This window comes from Calliphora vicina, chromosome 3 (genome assembly GCF_958450345.1).
Source record: "Calliphora vicina chromosome 3, idCalVici1.1, whole genome shotgun sequence".
In the NCBI taxonomy this organism is placed as follows: Eukaryota; Metazoa; Arthropoda; class Insecta; order Diptera; family Calliphoridae; genus Calliphora; species Calliphora vicina.
The window spans coordinates 35,754,070-35,771,363 of record NC_088782.1 but is presented as its reverse complement, the minus strand read 5'-3'; the positions used below and the strand labels follow the sequence as shown (position 1 = coordinate 35,771,363).

At 29.4% G+C, this 17,294-nt stretch overlaps 1 protein-coding gene across 1 annotated transcript in view; it reads right to left on the bottom strand.

The window, feature by feature from the left end:
* Positions 1–17,294, bottom strand: part of Dscam2 (Down syndrome cell adhesion molecule 2) — a 168,392-nt gene that overhangs the window by 53,504 nt on the left and 97,594 nt on the right. Inside the window, exons 9-10 of the mRNA XM_065503597.1 lie at positions 14,241–14,513; positions 9,297–9,581 (exon numbers count right to left, since the gene is read on the bottom strand). Of these exons, the coding sequence (XP_065359669.1) occupies positions 9,297–9,581; positions 14,241–14,513 (558 nt within the window). The remainder of the gene's footprint in view (positions 1–9,296; positions 9,582–14,240; positions 14,514–17,294) is intronic.

Below are 17,294 nucleotides of genomic sequence, written 5' to 3'. Positions count from 1 at the left end.
TTTTTTTTTTCTCATACCACTGTGCAGCATTAAAAACAGTGGGTTTCTCTGGGTGAAGCGGTCTTCAAATACCTATTTTGATGACCTCGACAACTCTTATTTTTTGAAGGAAAAAGTAAATTGGAGAAACGTAGGCCAAAGTATATAGAGCTTAAAGGAGAAAACCATGTTTCGTTGAAAAATCATGGACTTTCTCTTGTCTTAGTTCATGACTCCTCTTGGACTCTGTTTTTAACTAATATATTTTTGCCTATGTTTCAGATTATCTAAAATGAAGATTATTTTTTCCTCAATAGTTCGTTACATTTGATTTTATATTTTCAGCCTGCACTTTAGTCTATAAAACGTAAACATTCCTCTCAGCTTTAGAATCAGTTTAATCAGTATTATTATTTTCAAAATAAATATGCAACTCATAAAAATTTCGGAACGAACAATGCTTGGAATGATAATGCCACAAAATCATACAAGAAAAAAAAAAACAGAAAACTAACTGCAACTCAAATGCAATAAATCATAAATGAAAAAAAAGCAGCTCAAAAATCAATTTAAATGCTTTGAAATAATGATAAGCTGATTAAATATTGTATGGTATGCTATGCAACTAAGTATTTTTGCATAGAATTTCTCTTATTAAATTCTAGTGGGAATTATTTGCTATTTGTTTTTAATTAATACAAAATATAGCACTACAATATTTAATAAAAGAAATTCCGTTTTGTTAAAAATAAAATAAACATGCATTTAATTAATTTTTATAGGAATTTTCTATATTTTTTGTTTTGCAACATGCATTTTTGGGGTAGTGAGACAAGTTGTGTGTAGTTGCTACATCTAATAAAGAAATGTTTAAACAAGCCAAAATTATTTGTAAATTAATTTTAGTTTTTTTTACTAATTTTTTTTTTATCTGTTTTTACTGCGAAGCTTTAAATAAATGTATATTTTAGCATTAGATTTTTAGGTTTTCTAATAGTTTTAGTAGTTTTATTAAAGCATTATGTTTTTGTTGCCTTTATTTGAAATTAATTAATTAAGCATTTGTTTTCTTTGTTCTTTTTATTATTAATTAATTGAGTTTGGTAAGTAGGTTGTGTAAAAAAAGCGCTGCAATAATGTGCATAAAGCTGTTTTTTTTTTAAATATTTTTTTTTATAAATTTAAAAAGCAAACTAAAAATATATTAAATTATAGGCTAAAAAGTAAATATATTGCAATTCATTGGTTATTTGTTTAGTTTTCTAATACATTTTTAAATTTACCAAAGGCTTATAAAACGAATTTGGTATGAAAAATTTATTTTATAAGCCTTTTTATAAATTTAATATTAAAATATATTTTCTAAGGTAAATTGTAATAATAATTTTATATTTTATTCGATTTTTAGTTTATTTCAATTCAAACATTTATCCCATATTGAACTGGTTTCAATTATTTCATAATTAAATCAAGTCACTTGCTCAAAAACAAAATTTCTTGATATTTTCTATTGAATTTTGTGTTTTGAATTTGATTATTTTGACAATTGAATATACAATTTTCGTTATTGGTTGAATTTCAAATACATAAATTATTGAGTAGATAATTTTCGTAATTGAAACACAAAAAATAACAAAAACGTGTTTTCAATTACGAAAATTATCCATTCAATAATTTTTGTATTTGAAATTCAACCAATAACGAAAATTGTATATTCAATTGTCAAAATAATCAAATTCAAAACTCAAAATTCAATAGAAAATATCAAGAAATTTAGTTTTTGAGCAAATGAATACTTGATTTATTTATGAAATAATTGAAATTGCAAAATAATCAAATTCAAAATTCAATAGAAAATATCAAGATGTTTTGTTTTTGAGCAAATGATTTAATTATGACATAATTGAAACCAGTTCAATATGTGACAAATATTTGAATTGAAACGGTTTAAGAAATAATTTTTTCTGTGTAGTTAAGGAGCGTATGAGTAATATTTAATTTTATTTGTATTTATACACTGGATTGGCCCTTATTTTACACTATTTGGATTTTCGTTGGTTACAAGGCTTCTATTACTACGTTTATACGTAGCCTATTCGCAAATAAAAATTATGTTTAAACGTAGTCTATAACAGTTTTCAGCCAAATGCTCATTTTTGCACATTTTATTTCTAGTTTTTGGTACAAAAAGTAATTAAATGTCAACAAAATTTCAACATAAAAACTGCATTTCATTTAATCCTAGATGTTTAATTATAATACATAAAGATTCATCGATAACCCTTTATAAATTGATATAAAAAAAATTTTAAATTTCATGCATTTTAAGCAGAAATTTCACAATGTTTTCGAGTACTGCTGTTCATTTAAAAACCTGGGAAATTGGATACCATATGTATTGAAACCGCGAGGCCTTGAACGACTATTTGACATGTCCGAAATGATGCTTAAACGTTATAAAAATAAGTAAAAGAGCTATATTCGGCTGTGCCGAATCTTATTTACCCTTCACCAAATTATACTTAAAAATATATGTTTTTTAAATATTTTATTTAAACAAAATATTTTTTTAAAAAACAAAAATTTTAAATTTTTTTTCAAAATTGTTTTTTAATTTTTAAAAAAAAAAGATTTTACCAAATTATTTTTTTAATTTTTTAAAAAAAAATTTTTTGGAAAAAAAATTTAAGACAAAAACAAAAAATTTTATGAAAAAAAAATTCGGGTTAAAAAATATTTTTCCCGATTTTGACCCATTGCAGGTCCAACTTACTATAGCCTTATCTACATCGTTGCAATGGCCTTTGAAATATCTATCATTAGATATCCATATTGTCTATATTTATGACTTAGTAATCCAGATATAGATCAAAATATCTCAGACATTTATGGACCGATTTTGTCGATTTTAAAGACCAATCGAGAAGGAAGAATTCCCAATATATTGATGTATGAATCATGAATGCAAGTTATTTGGGGGCTACGGAAAGTTGATTTCAACAGAAATGAAACATGTAGAAATTACAAACGGAATGACAAACTTATATATACCCTTGCCACTAATGCACATGCACCGAATCATTATTTGCGGTGAAAAATGCATCCATTACGATAACCCGTAGCATTACGCAGAGAAAAAATATAGTTGGGCATGGTTACTGTAACCATTTCAATATTGTTACAAGTTTTTTAACTATATTATAGTCACAGTAACCATTTACATGATTGTGGTAACCATAATATGGTTAATTTACGATTCACATGATTGTATCAAACATATATAGGTTACAGTAAACAAATATATGTTTGTGACAACCATTCATATGATGAAGGACTTATCATATTATGTTGCTCTCGGCTTAAAGCTTATCATAATCTGAGAAAAACATATTATGATAAAATTATTCATCATAAATATTGTTACGATTTTTTTCTTTGCTAAAATTGTTTAAAGATTTTCGCCAATTCTAATTAAAATGTTTTTTTAATGATGTATATTTACTTGGTTTAGATTGGTTTCCTTCCCCACATAAATAGCATGATAGATATTTTATTGTTTCTTTTGCACCTTATTTCAGTTCTCACGCTTTTGATATGTGCGTAATTATGTATGTTCAATTGTACACGTAATGGAATTTCAATCTCATTTTTTTTGTCGAAATATCTTTGTCTCCTTTCAACAAACATAAATATAATTGATTTTTTTTATTAATTTCTTATTGGAAAGAAATTACGCACTTATTAAATTCATTAATTACGCATTTTGCTTGGGATCATGTTACTTGGTCACATTCAATTCATTCTCAAATAGAAAGTTGATATTATAAGACGTGTTTAAAAGCAAAAGTTATAAATAGTGACAATTTTAAGTGAAAATTTTCCATGTGGTGTATGGAATATTATATAATATTGTGCAAAAAGATTATATTCATATATATCCTGATTCCAAGTAAGTCTTGTGGAGAAATACATCCTTTCACTTTATAAATATTTTATTAGAAATTTTTGGTATTATTCAGGAAACAACATTTTTATAAAATTGGAGACTTACCCTCCAATATTCATACAATACCAATAAGGCGCACATGTGCGGCCACTTAACTTCATCCAAATCTTTGAAAACTACTAAAATCCAACATAGTAATCTTCTCGAGAAATGATTTGCCAACAACTTTGCAACCGCCAATAATAAGCAAATTCCGGAATTACTAATATTGATATGATACAAGTTATTGCATAACCCTCAATTTTGAGACCTTAGCACCACGTGCCCGAATATATAAAGCTACACATAAGCCTGAATTCCGTAAATCCAGAGGAAAATCAAATATTTTGTAATTAATCTAACCCAAATACTTACATCAAATTTATATTAAATCATCAAAATTGTCAAAATTCTAAATTTACGAATTCTTGTTCAGATTTGAAAAACTCGTGTTGAATACTTCAGAATTACACGTATATTTGTCAAACAGATTTAATCGAAAATCCTAGAATTTAATATTAACATAAATTTGCTAAAAACCAATATAAATTCTTAAAATGTAATCTTTAAATTTGCTAAAATCTATTAAAATACCTTAAAACTTATTGCATTTAAAATTTCCTAAAAACCAATAAATATTTCTTAAAAATCTAAGTTAAAATCTATTAAAATACCTAAAATCTATATTGCACTTAAAATTTGCTAAAACTAATTAATATAACTTAAGTCTAAATTACACTTTAAAATTTGTTAAAATGTATTAAAATACTTAAAATTATATTGCACATTGAATTTTGATTAAAACTTATTTAAACTAAAGATGTTTATAATGTAATATTGCACTTAAAATATTTTCTAAAAGCCTATTTAATAATAAATCTAATTTGCATCTAAATTTTTATCAAAATTACTGAATTTATATTCTTCTAAAAACATACTAAAACTACAAAAAAATTTAAATAATGTATTTGAATTAAACATTGTTGCTAGTTTTCTAAATAATTAAAATTTATATGCAATTTTTATTATACCTAATTAAAATCTAAAAACTTATCTAAAAATGTATTAATTAAAACTAAATTAAACCCTAATGTAAATATTGAATATTATACTTATTGTTAATCATTTTAAAATATGTTAAAAATTTAAAACTTTATTTGAATTATATTTCTATTTTATTTAAATTTGATCACATAATGTAAATATTTAAATATTATTGATCAAAAAACTCTTATTCATTTCATAATTTTCATAATTCAAATTATTACAATTCAAAAATGTTAAATTGAATTAACTAACATTTTTTCATTAGTGTATTAAAATATCTTTTGGTAACCTTTAGTTTATTCTACTTATTTCTTTTTTTGTTACTTTTATTATTTTCATTCATGTTAATTTTTCATTCATAAAAACAAAATCATTGTCACTTATTGTAAATAATTACAACAACATCATCATGTACTCCTGATTGCTGGGCCCAACATCAAAGAGACATCATGAATTGGAACATCTCCGCATATTGATTTTGTGAGTAACAATTGTAAAAAAAACCAATTTATTATTTAAGAGTATCAATTATATCTATTTTGTTTGTCTGTCGGTCCTTTTTCAACTTTGTCCCCATGCTCATTAATTAGTAATTTTACATTTCTATATTATGATCATTTCTCTCTTAGAATGATCTTATATACATACCTACATATATTTATAGTTATTTCTTTATGAATGAATATAGTAGCATCTCAATTTTACGTTTATTTTTGTTTACTTTTTTTTTGCTTTACATTGTTTCTAATAAATTAAATACTTTGAATTCTTTTTAAAATGAAACTTCAGTAACTTCTTTTCTTTAATGGGAAGGATAGCCAAAACAAAATATGAATATATGTAAGTCAAAAGTCATGTTTATTAGGGACAGATATAAAATAGGGGTAATCTTTCTGTCAAGGCGTTAATATTTGGGTGGGAGATATGTAGCCTACATGACACATCATCTTGTCATGGTTTAGTTTGTTCTTTTCTTTGTTTTATTTATTTTGCTTAGTATTTAGATTTTATTTTTTTTTGACATTTGCATACTCTGAGGTATTTGTAAAGGCATGACATGAGTATGTTATATGCTTACGCTTTCGGAATATGGGTTAAGAGTTATTTCTACCAAAGAGCTAGCAGGGAACATCTTCTTCATGCCACTTAACCACTATTGTCCATTTCGGTTAAAAACTTTAACGACAACAATTTTTATTATCAACATATACTAGCCGAGCGTAACAATATGGTTGCCACAAACATATATTTGTTTACTGTAACCATATATATGGTTGATACAATCATGTGAATCATAAATTAACCATATTATGGTTACCACAATCATGTAAATAGTTACTGTGACTATAATATTGTTAAAAATCTTGTAACACTATTTAAATGGTTACAGTAACCAGCCCAATTATATTTTTTCACTGCGTGATTAGAGATCGTATCTGAAGACCGGCCAAACAGCCGAATCAACACAAAAGCCAAATATCCATGGCGCAAGGGCAATGCTCTGTATTTGGTGGAAGCAAAAGATTTGCCGAACGCAACTGATTATTTTGAAGAGAGAATTGGCCGAAGAACGCCCAGAATATGCGGCCAGACATGAAACCGTAATATTCCATCATGACAACGATCGATAGATCGATGCAGAACGCTCTCCCTGGGATACGCTTCACTTTGGAACAGAGTATCCGATATTGGCTTGATTCGTTCTTGGCCTCAAAAAATGAGCCGTTCTTTTAACGCGAAATCCATATGTTGTCTGGAAGATGCGAATAGGTAATGGCCAATACTTTGAATAAATTTATATTGTACAAATGTTTCCAAATAAAAAACTAAAAAAAAGACCCAATCCAATAAGCATTTCAGCTAGAATTCAAGTTGAAAGCAAGTGTAATTCAGGAAAAGAGCCAAATTATACTTTAAAATAAAAATTTTAAATATTTTTAGACAAACAAAATTTATTTTTTTTTAATTATTTAGCGAACAAATTTTTATGCAAATTTTTTTTTTATTTTAAAAGAAAAATTTTGTATATTCATATTAGCGAAAAAAATTGTATAACAACAAAAATTTTTTAATTAAAAAAAACGGGTAAAAAATATTATTTTTCCCGATTTTGACCTATTGTAGGTCCGACTTACCATGAACTTATATACGTCATTGCAAAGTTTTTTGAAATATCTATTATTGGATATCAATATTGTATATAATAATGTCTTAGTAATCCTGATTTAGATAAAAAAAAATAGGTTAAAATAAAAATCCTGTTCCGAAAAACCGGGTTTTCTTCGAAATCTCGGTTTTTTGCGAAAGTGTTAATTTCAAATGTCGATTTTCTGTTTATATCACTCGGTTTTTAAAATTTGGGACTAAAATGAATAAATCTCATGTTTTTTTATGCATTGTATACACATTATAACATATATTTGGTTTGAAATGCTGGTATACAATAAATACTTCTTTTGATACAATTTTTTGAAGAACTACAATGATTCTAAGTAGTAGAGTATGATGAGTTTACTTTAAAAAATATTCTGAATCAATTACACAAAATGAAACATCAAAAACTAAAATTTAATTCCGCATGATTATAAAAACTTGGCTAAATCTTATTAAACGTTAAATTGTATTTGATCTTTATCATACATACTTTCAATAAATTTTACTTTAATTTAGTGTTTTTTTGTTGTTCAAATTTAATTTTATTTATCATTAGTTAGCTTAGTGTACAAACGTGCTAAGCTCCTTTTCATAAATATTACAGGATAGACAAAAAACGTCCTAAAATCCTTTATATTAAATATTTTTGAATTCTATTAATGCAGTTTTATTACTTAGTTATTTGGTATGATATATTATGACAAATAATCACAGTAAAGAAGAAGTGTGTTTGCAGCTGATAGGCCCAGAGAACCATATTAGAACTGCCAGCATAAAAAATCGAAAAAGTGTAAAAAAGGGCCAGCCCAGTGTTCAATGCGCGTATGAGTAATATTTAATTGTTTTGTACTTACTCACCATTTATGTACGTATGAGTGATATTTTATTATTAAAAAAATAAATAATACTAATACGACCTGGATTAAACTGGATTAAATGGAATTTATAAATTATGTACTGAAGTAATGCGTAACTCATTTAGTATTCCATGAATTGCAATATTATTAATTTTGCTTAATACTTGGCATAAATAAAACAACTAAAAATAAATAATTTTAAAATACATTATTTTTTTTTTCATTTTTGTAAACTTAATAATAAAAAGCGTTAAAAGCAGTGCAAAAAAGGTTACCTGGTGATCGGCTGTTATTTGTATTTTTTTTTTTTTTATAAATATTGTTTTTTTTATTTATTTTGTAAATATTTAAACCCACAGCGTGCCAAAAAGCGACTTAAGGATGGTTAATCAGTAGAAGGTCGAGGGGGAAGAAGGTTATAAATATTTTATTTTATAAAACGAATATAAAATACTTAAAGCGTTAGTTGTTGCTGGTTTATTTTTTTTGTTTCAAATAGTAGAGGAAATTTTTAATAATACTTAAAATCACTTTGTTTTATTTTAAATAAATTGATAGATTTTTTTTTGGTAAATTTAAATTTGAATAAAAAGCACATCGAGGTTTTAATAATAATAATAAAAAAATTAAAAAAAAAATTGTAAAACAAATATTTTTGTTTAAGCTTTTTATTGGTTTTGTAGAGGTTTTTCTTTTCAAAAAACTTTTTTTATTGAGTAAGGAAAATTGATGTGGTGTTTTAGGTTAAACTTGTTGGTTTAAGTTTAACTTTTCTTAAAGGGTTGGGAAAGAGGGTCAGTAAAAGCATAATGAACTTAAAAAAACAAACATTTTCATTTAAAAAGCTGGTGGTTATTAAAACGTTACGAGAACAACAAAACAAAAATCAAATAAATTTATAAGAGAACGAGTATAAAACTTAAATATTTAATTTAATTGAAATTAAGTGTTAACAGTTTGTAATTGAACAGAGAATGTTAAAATGTTGTTAAGTTTGAGCTGATATGTATTTATGTATAAATAGTTAGTTATGTGTATTTGAGTATTTGAATATTTGTTTGTTTATGTAGTTAAAGTTAAATATGTTGGTATTTATAAAGTATTTTGTTTTGAACAAAAAATATTGAAAAACAAAAAATAAAACTAAAACAAATTTATAAACTTTATACGGTTTTTTTGTTTCTATTTGATTTGATTTTTAAATTGTTTGTTGGTTTCTTTTGATTTGATTTAGATCTTTTTTTAGGGGGGAAGGTTAATCATTTATACTATACCTTTGACCTGTAATGTGGCCGTATATTTTATTTCAGCTGCTGGATTTTTGGCCACACAAGTATATTCGCCCGAATGTGAGGCCGACAGCGAAGGTATGCTTAATAGTGAGGAATATTGATCTAACATGGTAACATTGGCACCCAGTAGATCTGGCAATGTTTCACCATCTTTGAGCCACCACAATTTGAGAGGAGCATCACCACTTGATACACCACAAACGGTGCGGGTGCGCATACCTTCGGCTAAACCATCTTGAAAGGCAAATGGTTCTATAATTGGGGGGACTGTAATAATACAAAAAAGAGAACAGAGAAAAAACAAATCTAAATGTCTAGATAAACAAAGCAAATTCAATAACAAATTCGTTCGATGCCAAAATACGCCACCATCCTCGTAAATATATCAGCTCTCTCCATTTTCTTTCCTTTTCTCGTTGTCCAAACTCCAAATGATGTAAAGTTCTAATGAATGAAATGGTTTTATTTGAATAAAACTACTTAAAAATTTAACTGCAGCGCTTTCAAAAATGAATTTCTTATTTTTTTTTTCTTTAAATTCATTTCAAAAAAATTTAACCATTTAAATATTTCTTTTCTTTTTGTTTTGATATATAAATATATAAAATAGTTACAATTATTATAAATAAATCTTCGCAGTTTTGTAGTTATATATAAAAAAACAAAGACGTGTATTTACATTAAAATATTTGCTAAATTTTTTAACAAAAATATTAATACTTTATGGAGATAAAAATTTAAAAAAATGTTAACTACTTATACAGTCATTACATGAAAGAAAAGTTTAAAGATTTTTATATAAAATATTGTTGTAAGTACTAGGGTGTTGAATTTAACATTTATACATATGTATTCTAATTATGATTTGATTTGGTTAGATTTTCTTATTAAAGTTAAAAAGTGTTACATATAAATTTGTTTATAGAAAATTATTTAAAATTTTATTTGAGGTGCATTCAAATACTACTTATTTTTAAGTTTGTTTAAAAAAGAATTTAATGAAAAATACAAAACATTCAAAATGATTAGGTAATAGTTTAAAACATTCTAGAGAACAAAATTCAAAAAATTTGGTTTTTAAAATATATTGAAAATATAGTAATGCAAGTAATTTTATTTCAAAGATTTTTGGTTTTTTTACTAAAACAAAATTATTAGATTTATTATTTCTATAGCTTTCCAAAATTAATCTGTGTTTTTCTATAAAATTCGTAAAATTTAGCTCCTATAAAAAAGTACGACTCAAAGTGGATTAAAATTATGATAGACTCTATTAAAAACTTTACACATTTTTTATGTTGGAATACTTGACTTCCAATGTTCACAAGGTATATATTTAAATTTAAATAAACCAGTTGTACGTGAGATATCATGCCATTTATGTATGGAATATAATATGATACAAATGTCCGCGAATGTCAAATTTTATATGACTCTGGCGCTGAATTATGTTTGCTTTGAGAGCCGCAGCATACCCCTGCGACATAAGAAAAATCCACAAGAAAATGTCTAATGGGGTCAAAGCGCACAACTTCGGGGCCAGTTCTCATCACATTCACGTGAGATGATCATGCCTTCAAATTGCATGTGCAGAATTTCAAATGTGCCGTGAGCTGTGCGGCACATAGCACAGTCCAGTTCAAACTACATTTCTTTGGTGTCTATGTCATCCAAATCAGCGCAAAACATTTTGGTAATCTTCGACCTATAGCTCTCGCCATTGTCAGTGATGGCCTGGCTAACGTCGTTCTCAAAAAAATATCAAAATTCACACGTCAACAATTAATCCAGGTCAACAATTAATTAAAATTTATGTTCCTTTTTTTTTTTTTTTTTTTCCTTTTTTATATTAAAAGTTTTCGGTTTTCAAGAGGGGAAATCTCCACTTTTCACTCTCGTAATAATTTTGCTCATTAATCCTCATCGTAAACTGGAAGAAGCTTACCGAAATTTGCTCGAATAGAACAATCATTACTATAAAACAATTTTATAATTCGCAAGTATTGCTGAATCCAATATCCATCCATAGTGGATTGGAAAAATAAAATGAATAAATGACAGCAAATTCAAAAGATGTAGCTTCAACAATATGGCCACTGTCGGTTTCAACGTGCGAAAGATGGTTTGTTCGGTTCAAAAGTGGTGATTTTGACACTGACAACAAATATCGCCCAGGCCAGACAAAAAAGTTTGAGTACCAAGAATTGGAGGCACTAGTCCATGTATATTGTTGTCAGACTCAACAAAAGCTTTCAAAATTATTGGGAGCTTCTCAAGCTACAATTTCAAAAAGTTTGCGAGCAGCAGGATTCATCCAAAAACAGGGAAATTGGATACTATGAGACCTTGAACCACGATTTTGCATCTCCGAAATGATGCTGGAACGTCATAAAATAAAAACATTATTGAACCGAATCATTACTTGCGATGAAAAATGGCCCAGAAGATGTGGCAAGACATGAAACCGTAATATTCCATCATGACAACGCTAGGACACTATTTAGAAAGAAATGGTTGGGAAGTTTCGGCTCACCCAACTTGTAATCCAGACCTTGCTCTCAACAGATTATCCGAAATTGCCTGGATTGTTACTTGGACTTAAAAGAAGAGCAGTTATTTTAGCGCGGAATATATATGTTGCCAGAATGATCGGAAAAAGACTTATAGTATGTTCACATTTGTAGAGTTAATCATCTCAAACGTGATTAAGCTCTAATTACATCAAAATCGAGATGATTATCTATACATTTAAATGATTTGTTAGTCACTTCAAATTGACATGGCTAAATCTTAATCATTTCATTAATCACGTAGAATCACCTGAAGATACCTTAAACTGATGATGATGTAACATCGGCCACAATGAACGTACCTTTCTAATGTACTACCGATGAATAAATTTTTCATAAACAACAATAAATAATCCATCAATTCTCACAATTCCACCATTAATAAGTATAACTAATCTGCAGATAACTTTATTAAAGTATCTTTGATGTTCATTCCAAAACCTAAACAGGAATACTCTTCTGCTATACCCATGATCGGATTTAGCAGTTAGTAATGACAACTTTCTTTCCATAATAATTTAATGTTGCCACACTGGCCTACGTTTAATCGACTGAAGTTATGTGTGCTTTGGCAATTTGGCTATTAAATGTTAATATTCATTACAAAACAATCGGCAAAACTAAATTCTGAAACAGTATTCTCTGTTAAAAATTGCGATCAATGCTGTTGTACCTTAGGGAGGTGTTCTAGGACCAACCCTGTACCTCTGATTTGCCCGAATCCAAAGAATTAACCATTTCCACCTTTGCAGGTTGACACTGCAATTCTTAGTTCTCCTGTGGACTTAAATGTCAATTGGAGAATTGAAGTAAATAAAATCAAAAGTAAGCACATAACGTTTTCATTTAGGAGAGGAAGTTGTCCACCAGTGACACTAAAGTGTGAACATCCCACAATCAGATCACTTTACATAACTTGGTATTCATCTAGATAGACGTCTTACTTGGCGTAGGCACATAGAAGCCAAACGGCTCCACATGAAACTAAAAGCTTCTACACTGGCTAATCCACCATCAATTAATATTATGCCTTAACTGTAAAGACATCCTGTATAAGACAGTATTAAAACCAATTTGGACATATGGAGTCCAATTATGGGGAACAGCAAGCAATACCAGTATAGATCTCATACGGAGAGTGCAATCCAAAATTCTTAGAACCATAACGCGATCTCCATGGTATATAAGAAATGAGAACATCCACAGACACTAAGATGTGCATTTGCTCAAGGATGTATTTAGAAAACCTCGAGAAGCTTATTTGTCAAAATTACATCTTCATCCTCTCGCAATACTACTTACAGTAACTCAAGACATATCAAGGAAGCGTAGAACTGATTTATACCACTCATCTAAATTTGGCAAATATGATTCTCCACTGAGAAAATAATAATTGTTTAGTTATAAGATTTAATTACTTATTGTAAGGCCTAGACATTAAGGGAATGCGCAATATTATAATAAAAAAATGTTGTATTAATTTTTACACCAAAAACTCTGCATTAATTATATTTTCAATTTATTTTCTTTACAAAACAAAAACCACTAAGAAATCTTAAAAACAAATTCAAAAAAAGAAAACTTAAAAAAAGAACCATTAAATATATATTTTGTTTACCATTGACCAACAACGATTGAGAATTTTCCACTTCGGCTGCAGAATTGCGCACAACACACGAATAGTTGCCCGTATGATCGGAGCCTAAATTTTCAATAACCAAAATGCTATTGTATTGATCGACCTGTTTAACGGACATGTGATGCTGTGTGGTCTCAATCGCACGATTGTCCTTGCGCCACGTCATAGTCAAGGGTAAGTCACCCTTGACCACCGAGCAGGTGAGAGAAGCACGATCACCCATATTTAATTGTAATTGTGATGATTGGAAGGGACTTAGTTTTGGTGGTACTGTTGAGATTAAATGTATATAATTTGAATTTAATTGCAACATAAAAGCATAAAAAACATTTAAAAGCTGGTAGGTATATATTTGAAAAGAACAAAAAAATAATAATGATAAGAACACATAAATACATAGTTTTTACTGCAAAATAGCTAGCAAAAAGAATAGATTTGCATACGGTTTAGGTAAAGTAAGGTACATATTTAGTTACAAAACAAAAACTATGTTTTTTATATGAATTGTTTTACACAAGTTTTGTTTTTCCTGTTTTGGCCAGGTTTTCATGTTACCAAAACAATTACATGATGTTGATGGCGATGATTGTATTTTTTTTCATAGTTTTTTTTAACACTGCTAAAAAAGTATTTTAGTATTTTATGTAAATTGTATTGTGCTGATGACAAAAGTAAATAGTTAAGTTTATTTATATATGTTCAATTGTGTATACTAACCAATAACTGTTACTTCGCCACTCCTGCGAGCACTGTGACCCTGCTTGTTGCGCGCCCAACATGTATAAACTCCTGAGTCTGTGCTTTTTTGCACGGGCGTTATTGTCAATGAGCCATCTGGTTGCACTCTTTGTCTTATATCATCGGGCAATTCACGGCCGCCACGTTCCCAGTGAATTTCTTCGATGGGATAGCCGGCCACGGGACATTTTAAATTTAAAGTTTCACCTGAGACTGCTGTTACTTTAGGAATTATGCGTATATAAGGAAGACCTGTAAGTAATTCAAAAGAAATAAGAAAATTTTGTATTAAAAGGGATAACTTGGAAACGTCGAGTTGATTAGAGTAGCTCTGGAGTTCACTAGACTCGCTCTAAATTTGACAAGAGTCGCTCTAGAGTTCAATAAAGTCGCATTAGAGCTAGCACGAGTTTATAAGAGCTATGGAGTTGACTGGTGTCACTCAATGTTGACAATAGTCGCTCTAGAGTTGACTAGAATTCCTCTTGAGTTGACTAGAGTAACTCTATAGTTGACTGAGTAGCTCTAGGGTTGACTAGAATCGCTATAGTATCGAATAAAGTTGACTAGAATCGCTCTAGAGTTGAGTATAACCGCTAGAGTTAACCATAGTCGCTCTAAAGCTGACTAAAGATGACTAGAGTTAACTAAAGTTGACTAGAGTAGGTCTAGAGTTGACAAAAGTTAACTAGAGTTGACTAGGATTGATCTAGAGTTGACTGAAGTCGCCCTAGAGTTGCTTTGGAGTTGACTAGGAGTGATCTAAGTTGACTGGAGTCGCTCTAGAGATGACTATAATCGCTCTAGAGTTGACAAAAATTGATTAGAGTTGACTAGATTAGCCCTAGAGTTCACTAGAATCGCTCTACCGTTGACTGGAATCGCTCTAGAGTTGACAAAATTGACTAGAGTGGACTAGACTCGCTCTAGAGTTGACTCGAATTGCTATTGAGTTAACTAGAGTAGTTCTAGAGTTGACTAGATTCACTCTAGAGTTAACTGTAGTCGCTGTAGAATTGACTGAAGTTGACTATAGTCACTTCAGTGGCTTTAGAGTTGACTCGATTCGCTTTAGAGTTTACTTTAGTTGACTAGTATCGCTCTAGTGCTGACTGAAGTCGACTAGAATCGCTCTAGAGTTGAGTAGAACAGCAAGAGTTAACTATAGTCGCTCTAAAGTTGACTAAAGATGTCTAGAGTTAAATAAAGTTGACTAGAGTAGGTCTAGAGTTCACAAAAGTTAACTAGAGTTGACTAGGATTGATCTTGAGTTGACTAGGATTGATCTTGAGTTGACTAGGATTGATCTAGAGTTGACTGAAGTCGCCCTAGAGTGTCTTTAGAGTTGACTAGGAGTGATCTAAGTTGACTGGAGTCGCTCTAGAGATGACTATAATCGCTCTAGAGTTGACAAAAATTGATTAGAGTTGACTAGATTAGCCCTAGAGTTCACTAGAATCGCTTTACCGTTGACTGCAATCGCTCTAGAGTTGACAAAATTCACTAGAGTGGACTAGACTCGCTCTAGAGTTGACTCTAATTGCTATTGAGTTAACTAGAGTAGCTCTAGAGTTGACTAGATTCACTCTGGAGTTGACTGTAGTCGCTCTAGAATTGACTGAAGTTGACTATAGTCACTTCAGTGACTTTAGAGTTGACTCAATTCGCTTTAGAGTTTACTATAGTTGACTAGAGTCAATCTAGACTTTACTGGAGTTGACAAGATTCGCTTCTGTGTTGACTAGAGTTGACTAGGGTAGCTCTAGAGTTTATAAGAGTAAACTAGATTAACTAGAGTTGATATAGAATTGTCTAGAGTCGACCAGAATCGCTTTAGAGTTGACTAAAGTAGCTCTAGAGTTGACAAGAATTAACTAGTTTAACTAGGGTTGATCTAGAGTTAACTAGGGTTGATCTAGAGTTGATTACAGTCGCTTTAGAATTGACTACAGTCACCCTAATGTTGACCAGATTAGACTGCGGTTGATCTGGAGTCGCGCTAGAGTTAACTAGAGTTGAATAAAATTGAGTACAATCGCTCTAAAGTTTATAAAATTGGCTCTTTATTTAACTAGAGTTGACTGTAGTTGACTAGAGTCACTCGACAGTTGAATAGTCGCTCAAGAGTGGACTAAATTTGACTAGAATCGCTCTTGAGTTGACTATTATCGTCTAGAGTTGACTGCAGTCTATATAGATTTGACAGGAGTCACTTTAGTGTTGACTAGAGTGGCAATAGAGTCTAGTAGAGTTGACTAGAGTCGATCTAGTGTTGAATAGAGTAGCTCCCGAATTGACTAAAGTTAACTAGAGTTTACTAGAGTCGCTCAAGAGTTGACTAAAGTTGGCTAGAATCGCTCTTGGGTTGATTATTGTCATAGAGAGTTGTAGACAAGATTATATTTATAGTTGACTTGAGTCTCTCTAGAGTATAGTAGAGTTGACTAGGGTTGATCTACAGTTGACTAGAATTGATCTAGTGCTGACTAGAGTCGCTCTAGTGTAGACTAGAGTCGCTCTAGTGCAGACTAGAGTCGCTCTAGTGCAGACTAGAGTCGCTCTAGTGCAGACTAGAGTCGCTCTAGTGCAGACTAGAGTCGCTCTAGTGTAGACTAGAGTCGCTCTAGTGTAGACTAGAGTCGCTCCTCAGTTACTATAATTGACTGAATCGCCTAGAGTTGACTACATTCGACTATAGGTGACCACAGTCGATTACAGTTGACTATAGTTAATCGAATACCGTCGACTAGAGTTGATAAATTTTATATTTGGTATAATCAACAGTTTCATAATTTTAAATATTATTCTAACTTTCTCAAGAATTAAAATTTATTAAGCTTTTAAAACTATTAACAGCAGCCATTACGAAATTAATTTTGTAGGCAAAATCACATACGTTCTCTACTATTCCATTAAATAAATAGAAATAACCGCATTTAGACTTTATAAAAAAACGGGATAAGTAAATATATATAAAAGCACATATATGAGTAAAATAACAAAATTGATGTTGATTTAAAATAGAAAATTGAA